Source organism: Mustela nigripes, chromosome 13 (genome assembly GCF_022355385.1).
Source record: "Mustela nigripes isolate SB6536 chromosome 13, MUSNIG.SB6536, whole genome shotgun sequence".
NCBI lineage: Eukaryota > Metazoa > Chordata > Mammalia > Carnivora > Mustelidae > Mustela > Mustela nigripes.
Window position 1 is genome coordinate 61678715 of NC_081569.1, and position 12354 is coordinate 61691068.

The 12354-nt window shown below is 38.4% G+C and overlaps 1 protein-coding gene across 1 annotated transcript in view; it reads right to left on the reverse strand.

Moving 5' to 3' along the window:
• Positions 1–4830: 4830 nt before the first annotated feature.
• Positions 4831–12354, reverse strand: part of UBR1 (ubiquitin protein ligase E3 component n-recognin 1) — a 141649-nt gene continuing 134125 nt past the window's right edge. Inside the window, exons 45-47 of the mRNA XM_059372639.1 lie at positions 8842–9012; positions 7496–7597; positions 4831–6416 (exon numbers count right to left, since the gene is read on the reverse strand). Of these exons, the coding sequence (XP_059228622.1) occupies positions 6275–6416; positions 7496–7597; positions 8842–9012 (415 nt within the window). The 3' untranslated portion in view covers positions 4831–6274. The remainder of the gene's footprint in view (positions 6417–7495; positions 7598–8841; positions 9013–12354) is intronic.

A 12354-nucleotide genomic window follows, 5' to 3' on the forward strand; every position in this document is an offset into this window, starting at 1 on the left:
CACCCAGAAATTATGTTGTACCAGCTAACCAGGCATCCCTTAGGCCAAATTAATATGTAAAATTAACCAGCACAGTAATGTTCTTTTTTAAATGAGATGGGGGAGGTGCTTGTCAAATGGACAGGGATGGGTCAAGAAAATGTTTTTAGCTTCATAGCTCAGACTTACTTCTTCTATTTTTAATGTCAAGTACTCAGTACTCTCATGTACTTACATCTTTAAATGCAGCATTTTGCTACTATTTTTTTCTCTAGATTTTTATTTACATTCTAGTTAACATATAGAGTAATATTGGTTTCAAGAGTAGAATTTAGTGATTTATCACTTACATAAAACACCCAGTGCTCAACATATCAAGTGCCCTCCTTAATACCCATCACCCATCACCCATCTACTTATCCCTCACCCACCTCCCTCCCACCAACTCTGTTTGTTCTCTACCATTGATGGATCATAGGGTAGTTCTATTTTTAACTTTTTGAGGACCTTCATACTAATTTCCAGAGTGGCTGCCCCAGTTTGCATTCTCACCAACAGTGTAGGAGGGTTCCCCTTTCTCCACACCCTTGCCAGCATCTATTGCTTCCTGTGTTGTTGATTTTAGCCATTCTGACTGGTGTGAGGTGGTCTCTCATTGTGGTTTTGATTTCCATTTCCCTGATCAGTGAGGTTGAGCATCTTTTCATGTGTTGTTAGCCATCTGGATGTCTTCTTTGGAAAAGTGTCTTTTGGTCTTCTGCCCATTTCTTTACTGGATTATTTGGTTTGGGGTTTTGAATTTGAGTAGTTCTTTATAGATTTTGGATACTAGCCCTTCAACTGATATATCATTTGCAAATATCTTCTCCCATCCCAAAAGCTGCCTTTAGTTTTGTTGATTGTTTCCTTCACTGTGCAGTTTTCTATCTGCTATGTACTAGTCCTGGTACATTTTCTATCTTCTATGTACTAGTCCTGGTACATTTTTGCCTTTGTTTTCCTCACGTCTGGTGAGGTGTCTAGTGAGAAGTCGCTACACCTGATGGCAAAGAGGCTGCTGTCTTGTTCTCCTCTAGGATTTTAATGGATTTCTGTCTCACATTTAGGTCTTTCAACCATTTTGAATTTAACAATAGGTTATATATCACTCATGCATACAACTTGAACTTTCTCTCTTACCCAGTAATGGTATTACTGCCATTCTCAATCTGATTTCTGTTTTTAGTAGTTTTCCATGGGATGGGTGAGGCTTTTTCTGTAATGAAGGCAGTATTTAATGGTTATTTATAAGAATGTAGAGGACTTAGACTGCCAGCACCTTGTTTCTCTTAAGACTGAGCAGTTTTTCACTCATGCTCACAGCATGTGAAGACCTTGATCAGCTGGTAATCTTCAGTCCTGAGTGTCCAGGTTTTCTATTGAGTTGGTTACTTCCCACTTGGGGGTGGTTGGCAGTTTCTCAGTTCTACAACTTTTTCTTTTTTAAACATTCTATTTGGGGTGCCTGGATGTCACTGGGTGTCTGCCTTCAGCTCAGGTCATGATCCGAGGGTCCTGGGATTGAGCTCTGCATCCGGCTCCCTGCTCAGCAGGAAGCCTGCTTCTCCCTCTCCCACTCCCCCTGCTTGTGTTCCCTCTCTCACTGCATCTCTGTCAAATAAATAAAAAAAATCTTAAAAAAATGAATATATATATATATATATATATATATATATTTTTTTTTTAAATTTGAGAGAGAATGATAGCAGGAACAGGGGTGAGAGGGAGAAGCAGGCTCCCCCACTGAACAAGGATCCTGACGTGGGGCTCAATCCCAGGACTCTGAGATCACTACCTGAGCCAAAGGCAGACCCTTCCTTAACCAACTGAGCCACCCAGGCACCCCCAGTTCTGCAACTCTTACTTGGTAGCCCCTTTCACTTTCCACCACTTCCATTGCACAACCCTGCTGCTGCTGGTGCTTTGAATATACCTGTCCATACTCGGGAGTTCATGGGAGATTTCCTGCTGCTTTGTTTTGTTAAACTTTGGGTTTTTTCTTTTGTTATTCTGGTTAGTACATACAGTTTTCTGGAAGTTTTGAGAAAATTCAGAAGCTGTAATTGTTGATATGATCATACCACCTAACTCTGGATATCTTTTTATTAATGAAGTTCTTTGTTGTACTGAAGTTTTAATTGTTTTTAAAGAGGGAGCGAGGGAGAAAGAGAGAGAGAGAGAGCACTCGCTCACGGGGGTGGGGAGGAGCAGAGGGTGAGGGGGAGAGAGAGTCTTAAGCAGGCTTCACCCCCAATGTGGAGTCCAATGTATGGCTTGATTTCACAACCCTGAGATCACACCTTGAGGTGAAATCAAGAGTCAAATGCTTATCACTGAGCCACCCAGGTGCTCCAGTTTTAAATTTTAATGCAAACTGTAAAAATTTGCCTGGTTGTATGATTTGTTTCTCCTAGTAGTGCCCAGCTACTCTAAGTACAGAGAAGACTTCATCAAAGTAACTTCTTCCTAATTCCAAATGCCTTGTATTTTCATAACCAAACACTTTCTTTACTGCCTTCAGAGCTACTACCCTCCTAGAATATTATAAAATCTTAAAACAAAATCAATGACTTTTTGTTTTAACTCTAGGTATCCTTTCCTTAAATGAAAGTTTACATAGAAAATCAAAATGAAATATCACAACTATCTAAGTTTGGCACTTTCCCCCTCTTTGATCTGCTTTTCTCTCTGAGGCTCTTTGGCACATAGACTAAATCACTGAGGTAAAAACAAAGAAAGCTCTAAATTTTAAGGGTAATGGTTTAGAAACAGAAGGAAATAATAATGGTTTTGTAAAGACTCAATCTCAGGAGATTCTGATTCAGGATCAAGGGTGAAATTTGGAAATTTATTTTGTTAATGCTCTTTAAGTGACTCTAACAGTCAAGTCTGAGAACCATTAGATTAGATTTATCCTGTCCAATACAGTAGCTACTAGTCACACACACCTAGTAATTAAAATTAGTATTAAACTACTAAAATTAAAATTAAGTAAAATAAAAAATTCAGGTCCTCAGTTGCACTAGCCACATTTCAAAACGTTCAACAGCTGCATGGGGACAGCAACTATCATACTGGAGTGCAAATCAAGAACATTCCTGTCATTGCAGAGTTCTCTAGACAGTGTTGCTTATGCAGTGGAGTCCACAATAGGGTGTACATACCCAAAGAGATGCATAGATTCACTTGGAAGATATTTAAATAGAAATATTCTACTTTTTAGCTGCTTTTTAAAAATCTCCATTTTGGGACAATCATTTATAATGTACTTAATACATTAGTACCATACTGAATATAAAAGATTCTCTCTGTATATATGTATAGTGCATGCTTAAAAATTATTTACTGATGGAATGTATGGTCAGAAAGTTTAGAGACCATTACACTGAATACCTGTGTCTTTTATTTGATAAGATTTTTATTTATTTATTTATTTGTCAGAGAGAGAGAGAGAGCACATACGGGGAGCAGCAGGCAGAGGGGGAGGGAGAAGCGACTCTCCGCTGAGCAAGGACCCCAACACAGGGCTCCATCCCAGGACCCTGGGATCATGACCTGAGCCAAAGCCAGATGCTTAACCGACTGAGCTACCCAGGCGTCCCAATACCTATGTGTTTTAAAGAATTTGTCTGGGCTGGCAGAGGTAACATTTAATTAGAGCTCTTTTCTAGGTATAGATTTTTATACTTCAAACCCAAATCCCCAGACATGAGCAGTCCCTTTTTTCTTTGTAAATATACACATATAAGATATTTTATTTCAAAAAGCACAAGAACATTATACAAGTTTTAAATTTACATTTTGCAATAAAAGATATCAATATATGCATTATTTGTATAACTTCATCATGGATGGCATTTGAATCAGTGGTATAAACATGTTGCAGTCACTAGATATAGATCATCATCACAGTGAACCAAATGCATAGTTGTTATGAAATGACAAATGACCACTAACGGGTGAACTCACAGCCCATACACCAGCAAAATAAATTAATTATACAGATATATGCTTTTCTTCACTCTATCATTAAAATTCCTGTCAGCCCCTCACCAAAAACATTAGAAAAAGACAGTTTTGGAGCCATCCTGTTGAACTGGTTCCTCCACATTCTACACTAATGAAAATAAAGTGACTTTTTGCTCATTTGCAAGTAAACTCTGTAAGCATAATTAAATTGTTTGCAATGATGAAGGCAAACCACTATGATATTTGAATATAATTAGAAATCCCTAGGGCTGGGGACAGCACTGAGACACATATTTATCTCTAGTGCAGGGGTCTGAATCAATCTCAAGAGTGGAACTCAATATGAAATGGGTTCTTTGGCAGTGAAGGTCTGACTGGCCAGGACAGGGTAGTCCCTCTGGCAGCTTAAGAGCTTAACCAAAGGGTTTATGAAGTGAATATAAAAAGACTAGAAATAAAAAGTCAGTTTATCTTTGCTAAATGGGGCCAATCAGTTAGGGCAGAAGTCAGCATCTTCTGTTGCCTATTCTGGCTCAGATTTTCCAGTCAGACCACCTACCACCCCCCCCAAATTATATCAGAAATAAAGGGAGATGTTCTAATCATTTAATCATACTGACAAACTGGACAAGCAGAATACTGAATTTTCGGATCCTCACTCATCACTTGTTACAAATAGTTCAGTGGAATTGTATCTGTTTCCTGATACTTTCTGAATAATAATTATTCAAGTATAAAATCATGATTATGATTCTGATACCTGTTCATGCCAATACTTTACCGCAAAGCCCATCTTTACTTTACACAACAACACCAAGAAAATCTAACCCCAAATGTGCATCATCACTTTGCAAATGTATTTTTATTTGTTTGCCTTTGCTGAGCAAAAAGAAGATAGGAAAACATTTACACACATATATGATGGTAGTCACCAAAGGCAAAATCAGATGGCCTTTGAATGCATCTTTCAAATTCTTGACATTACTCCAGAGACAACAGAAGCTAAAGTGGAAGATTTCAATTTATCTTCTGTCTGCTGTTTAGATCACAAGTTCTTGATATAAAAACTTAAAGCCAAAAACCAGGAAGTCTACACACAGATTCGGGAGAGCTCTATTATCTATAAACACGATGGCTCAACCACAGCATATTATAACAGGACACATAACCACTGATCACATGGCTTTTTTGGTTGTCGGTACTAGTCATAAAACCAGAGTTTATGAAAAGGTTGCACACAGGTAACAACGGAAGGATATGTCTTTTACAAAGACACAGAAGATGACAGAGTTGGCTTCAATCTGATTGTTCTTATTGACAGCTGCCATGCTCCATTCACCGGGGGAATTTTCTTATCTTCGTTCTAGAGATAGTTTACATCAGAACTGCATCAGGTTCTTAAGAATCAAATAGGATGGTGCCACAAACATGAGATAAGGGAATTCATTTTAGAAATTTGCCTCTGGAAAATAGAAAGTATAATTTCAAAATTCAACAAAGCTATTTGTGGTAAGAGGTGAGAACTACAGTTTCTCTGGCCCATGAGGGATAGGATAATGTATACATTAAACTATCTTATCCTATTCTTGAGGTCTACAATGGGCAAAAAGCTTTTCCACATTAGCAGAAATTTGCCTTAAAAATGGCAACTCTGCCCACAGAAAGAGTTGTTTGATTTCTGGCTGAAACAGTAAGTGGCACATTAGGGGTATTTCCTTAAAAGAGAAGTAATTAAAAAAAATTTACTCTTTCGGAAACTTTCTCAGTTGAAGTATACTGCATGGTTTCTGCAATTCCTCTCTAGCTGCATGGAAGACTACCACAGATTAGAATCCCGTCAGTGCTTCAATGTCAGCTAAACTAAACCTGGTTATGTGTGGGAAATAGCCAACACAAAACTGTAGAAGAGTTAGCCAACATAAAAAAATGTCCACAACTGCTTAATGTGACTTCACTTACCAGGTGAATGAAATGAAAAAAAGGGGGACAGATTATGAAGGGAAATGAGTTTTCTGGAAATAGGAGAATCAGACACTTGGAGTAAAGAAGCATTTTTTAGTGTTCTAGAACATAAAACAGATTAATCAATGTCTTTTTTCTCCTTTAAGCATATTTTCACTAATTGAAAGCAATACTCCGTTAGGGAATATTGTATTGATGTATGTGAATCTGGACATGGAGCAAAGACCCGCCAACCCTTCCCTAGCCCTCAGAAAGATCTCCGTAATTTTGAATCGGTCTTCATTACTGTTCTTCATTTGTGACTGTCCCAAGGCAAGGCTGAAGCTCACAATAATTGCCAGTTGAATCCAAATAACATCTGATTAGTTTCCTGGCTCCTAGCAATCTCTTCTATAATGCAGTGTTGTTGCCACACCAAATGGAGCTTCCGATATCGCTCACGAGATAAATGAAGGGGGTTGCCCCTCCTTCAGGGAAAAAACAAACAAACAAACAAACAAACAACAGGTAAGTTCAAATCAAATAACTGCCACATCTTTACTGCTTAAATTAGTTCACACTCTTGAGATGTTCTTAGAACTGGGAGGAATCACAAGGACAGAGTTTTAAAAGGGATATTCTCCCTTCACCCCTAATCACCACAAACTTAACAGATCACTTAGCTGATGAAGCAGAAATTTACTCCTTGATTATTCAGAAAAGAGGCAAAGTATATCACAGGCATTATGAGACCCCATTTAAATGTAAGGTTTATAACATGAAGCAGCTCTATTCCTTTTCTGGGTAGTCTGATGGGGCCTTAATGGCTTTTTGGCCTCATACAGTTTACTTAGCTTTGATTTCTGGTCTTTGTATAGGAGAGATTAAGTTTGAAGTATAACACTAAGCCCTCAAATTACATTCTGCTCCTCAGAAATATTTCCTTATTGTTGTCTTTACGACATAACAAATTTGCTGGTAATTAACAAATATTTAAACAAAACTATTCCACATCAATTCTAAGGCAGTACAGTCCATAACACAGCTAATCTCAAATGACTGAAGTTTGGCTGTTGCAATTATGGAGAACTGTGAGATCCTCAGTCTGGAGGCATTCAAGTGCCTCAGTTGGTTGGGTATTTTCAACTTGCCTAATTAAGTAAAAAATTCTGTTACTTCTTACCTTTCTGGAACAACTCAGATCTTATCCTCAGTCAATAGCTACTTTCACGATTCAGCTATTTTCTCCCTTAATCCAAAGACTACCTCCATACTTAGACCTTCTAAGTAATTCTGAACAAAGGTTGATTAAAAACAACATAATATTCAAACATTAGGATGGCTACATCTTTAATTATAGAGGAGGATTACCCTCACATTCTGGAGAAGCACAAAGCTGTTCAAAATTATGTGCTACATTTAGGGTGGTATCATACTTAGCATTTTTAATTTATACTTATTTTTAAAATAACTCCCAATATTTAGCATTAGTTTCTGTGTTTAAAGAACGGTTACTGTCCATGTCCAATAATGAGACTAAAATGAAAAATAAATAAACCAATCTTACTTCAGGCCAGGGTCTGTTTCTCCATATTCATCCAAGTAAGGGGCTGGATAGGCACAGCCTCTGGCTTTACCTTCAACCAGGACTACTCTGCATTCTCGGATTCTGAAGGAAAAAACAACCAATTGAAATATTATTAACTGCACGTATGCAAATGATAGGCACTAAATCAAAGTTAATCTAAAGAAAAGGCACAGCCAATATCTGTTAGGAATTCAGTATAAAGACAGTAAACATAGACCAACAGACTAAACTATGTTTTGTTTAAATAAAAGAGAGTGAACACTGCAATTTTTACTTAAGTATGGGAAAGGATCAGTGGATTTAGGGAATTGGGACCATTAATACTGACTGAATATATTGAAGAGAGGAAGGAACCTGTCACACTTGAGCCACAGATACCCTGGAAAATGATGTCCAGGGTTGTTTCTGTTGTTTCTGGACCTACAACCTAGAATGGGGAACTTAACAGAAGGACAGAACATCTCTTGTTCTGATAACTTTGGGCCAGAAAGAAGGTCAGCTAGGGAAATGTCAAGCCATTTCCAGTTAGAGCCAGCCTCCAACAGTGAAAATTATAAAGAACTATTGCCACTGTGAAGTTACTTGTGCCTGTTACAGCCTAGCAGGAAGATATAAAAAGAATGTCTGTATGCACGTGTACAGAAGGGATAAGTACCTGAGAGTGACACAAAATAAACAGATGGAATAGGCAGTGGGTTTACATGCTCTAAGTTTCCTAAAAGCAGAAAATAGGTGTTTGGGTGTGGCTTCTAAGAATTTATTCCCACTGTTCCAACAGATGCCTACACGCAGTAAATACATATCCCATAGTTAGATATTTGGGCTTACATAAATGGAAAGAAAAAGCACCCATCTCCACTTTGAATTTTATTTCTCTCAGGAAACCTGTACTGTTCTTTCATAAACATTAAGTTAACTATTGTTTCACTCTCAGCCTTTTGCCGAGACCAGGGAAAACAATGGTTGCCTGATAGCGGAAATGAAGAAAATGAATGTATTCAAAGGACAACCTTGCATAGGTACTTTTTAAATGTAAGTGTGAGGACTCCAAGTCCTTTCACCACACCTGAGTGTTATACAACACCAGAGTAATCAATGCAAACTCTATTATGCTTAAAATATACCACAAATAATTGAATGTGAACAGAATCTTTTTTTCAAACTTATTTTGTAATATTCTATAATATCGTCTCAAGTGCAATTTCATGTGAATAACAGGTCTATTAACTTCTGAGAGACCATTTCCTACCAACACACTATCCTACCATAATAGCCTCCAGATTCCGTAAGTTCATTATGAAGCATCCAGAACACTCACTACTCACTTTAGGAAAATGCAGACTCCAGCTCCACAGTGAAGTGCATGAAAAATGCAAGCTCCAACCTCTTCCCCATTCACAATTTCTTGGCAGCAAATGTTCTGAGAACACAGTATGGCTCCACAGAAAAGACAAAGGACAGGGTGCTTTCGCTCATCATCTGCAGACCGTGGGCACCTCAAAGGGGAAGAAAACATTCAGTATGGGGAGAAACAATAAAAGCATGATATATTCAGTTAGCAATGAATTGCGTTCATTATGGGCTGCTTTGCAGAAAAGAAAGCTCTTAAAAACACGAGAAAATGTTCATTCACTCATTCATTTAGAGAGGGAGAGAGAAAGAGAAAATCCCACACAGGCTCTATGCCCAGGGTGAAGAGCAGGTTCCATGTTTAGCGCAGAGCCCAATGTAGGGACCCGTCTCACAACCCTGAGATCATGACCTGAGCTGAAATCAAGAGCTGGATGCCTAGCGGACTGAGCCACCCAGTTGCCCCAAAACACTTAATTAATTTAATTATATGATTCCTCTTTAATAAAGACAATAAAAAAATCTCCTGATTAATCCATAGTAAGAAAACTTTTTATTAAACATACAGTGTCCTGATAATTCCCATAGTTTGGCAATTAAATATGTCTTGAGACTGAGATACTTTTACAGAATCTAGTATTCATCTGACACGACCAATTATAGTCAACTCCCTCCTCTGGATTGGTTTCGTCAAGCTTACGTCCTCAGTATTAGAGGAATATGAACTGGTTAGGTGTAAAATAAATTTTTTTTTAAAATCACAAATGTGCAGTAAGGGTTCAGATACATTTTCCTGTCTATTTTGTTTAAGTATTGAGTTCTTTAGGGTTAAAATAAGACTGTAGTATTAGAGTTCACACACTATCTGGGAAACAAAGCAAGTCCTTAGGAAGGAAAAAGTGACAGAGTTGACTTGCTTGAACCAAGCAGTACGCTGAGATCTACCATTTTACACAGAAGCATGCTAGAGCCTTGCTGTAATGCCCCTCAAAGAGAGGTATCACTCTCCGAATTAAAGTGATAATGCTATCTTTAAAAAAAAAAAGAAGCTTTCTACACTCCTATCTCTGCCTTCTAATGGACATATTAGAAACATTAAGAATTCCTTTATTTGGGGAGCGATAAATAAATGCAACCAGTAAGCTGAGATCCATTGAGGCCTAAAATGGGGTCAGAATAAAGAACATCAAAAGAACCTCCATCTCCAATAAGGCATTAACAGTTTATTCTCTGATCCCTCATTTCTCAGGTAAGATATAAAACGACTACTGTCTACATAGGAGCAGAAGGACTCTGTGCACAGGTATTCCACTCCTTTCTCTGGGAGGTGAGGAGACTATTTTCACTTCCAGAGGGAAGAACACAATTTTAGCTCTTTTTGGATAAAGCCAAAATCTTTCACTTAGTGCAGGATGGCTGAGTCCTATCACTAATACCCTACAGAAGAAAAAAGGGGTGATACCTAAAGTATAGTAACTGGGGCAGCTGACCCTCCTACAGTAGAAATGGCTCAGTCTTAATGGAAACTGGTGGTGACAAAGAACTGGAAGAGATCATAAGATTTATTTTCACTTTACTTAAAACCAGTATGTAGTATCATCCAGAGGGATTTTCACTGTGATTAGTGACTAACACTCTCCTCAGATCCTTCTAGGAGCCAACAGTGATACTCCTTAACACTGGGATTTACCTATTCACTGGGATTCTGTGATAGCAATACAGCCCTAAGATTAGGAGAATCACTGCATTTGGAGCTGCATTTTGAATCACTGCATTTTGGATGCAATTTCTGAAACCATCTAGCTCATGTTTTAAGGGCTGAGAGGTGAATGGCTCAGCCATTTCTTTAGGTGGTTGAACCTAATCTGCATGGGACAAACAACATGGAACTAAAATCAAGATCAATTGTATCTAGTACAAGAGAGAGAGTATGGGCTGCCCAAGCCCCTGCTGGACCCATTAAAGTCCCTGGCTCAGGGCTCAAAGAAAGGGTTGTAACAGAATGAGACAATTTCCCTAATCATTTTGGAGATCAGTGATTCTCAGAGGCCACATAAGGGCTCTTCAAACCCTCAAAATTATAATCAACTGCAATCCCTTTCTTTGCTCCTTCAAATGACAGCAAGTTATTTAACATATGACTAAGGACTACAATAGTCACTTTGTCCGCCAAGGCAGTTCATTAGAATTATTAACTGATATCCTTGAAACAAAATTTAAGAGTTCTTTGTGTTTTCTGAGAGCTCTAATTAAATTTATTAAGAAGTCTGGCTGCTGTACAATGCTTAATATTACAGAACTCCTAACTGAGCTTTGGAATTCCTGCCATTTGCAAAGCAAGATGCTCTATTACCATACATCATCAATAAAGTCTTGACTAGGCTTTGATTTTCAGACTGAGATTCTTGCCTTTTAATTACAAATTACTGCTAATTTCATGTCATCACTATTAATCTGGTTTGCTATGGGTGGTGGTGTGATGCCACCTGAATGTCAAGGATACATAACTGCATCAATAGTAATTCTGGCCTATTATTTTTAAGACATGATACATTGTGATTCAAATATGAAATATTCACACACCAATGGCTAAGGCAGACATGAATATAACTTCTCCATCCAGGGGCATTACATTGGTGGCGTGCAGCTCATGAATTTATGTTATTTGAATAACTTACATCATATTATAGCAAGGTAAGTGTGAACTGTTAATGTTATATTTTAAGGGCCTATTTAGCCAGAGCAGCACCACCTCGGTTGAACAGCCATTTTGTTGTTTATGCAGTAAAATTTAAACTGACACCCCCCCCCAACTTACTTAAAAGCAAGTCTGGGAAACCAGTCCTAGGTAATAAAGCCCAAAGACAAGGGTGGGTCAGTTCAGGTGGAGATAATAGCCTAAATGCAGGGATGAGGAGAGTCATGGGGAGACATCCAATCAGTAGAGCCTGCATACTGTCTCCCTAGCTACCAAGGAGTGCGGGCCCCGCCTTTTGGGCGCCAATTCTGACCAAGGTGATAGGCTAGTTCAAATGTCTACTATAGGGTAAATTGTAGTTCAGTTGGCCACCCGTGTGTGACCTAGCATGACTGTGCAGCTTTCTGTGTTACAATCTCATTCGCCACCTGTGTGTGGCCAGGGTCAACCACATGGTCTTTGTTCTATAAAAGTTAGTCTATGAGGCAGGGAGGGGTTGCCCTCTATTTAAGGGGCGGCCCTGACCGGTTTGTTTGACGGTCTGTTTGATTCTTGATGCTTGGTGCGAAATAAAGCTTTGCTTGACCTTCGCTTTGTATCAGTCTCCCTCCTTTGACCATGGGCCCATTATTGGGGGACCCAACAATATGACATTACTTTATCATATAGAATCATGTGTTTAAGCTCATGCTGTTTTCTTATAAAAGTAACTAACAGGTAATTCATATATGATATTCATAACGAGTACAATGTAACTTGTTTATTGTACTTCTTACCAGTCTTTATCATC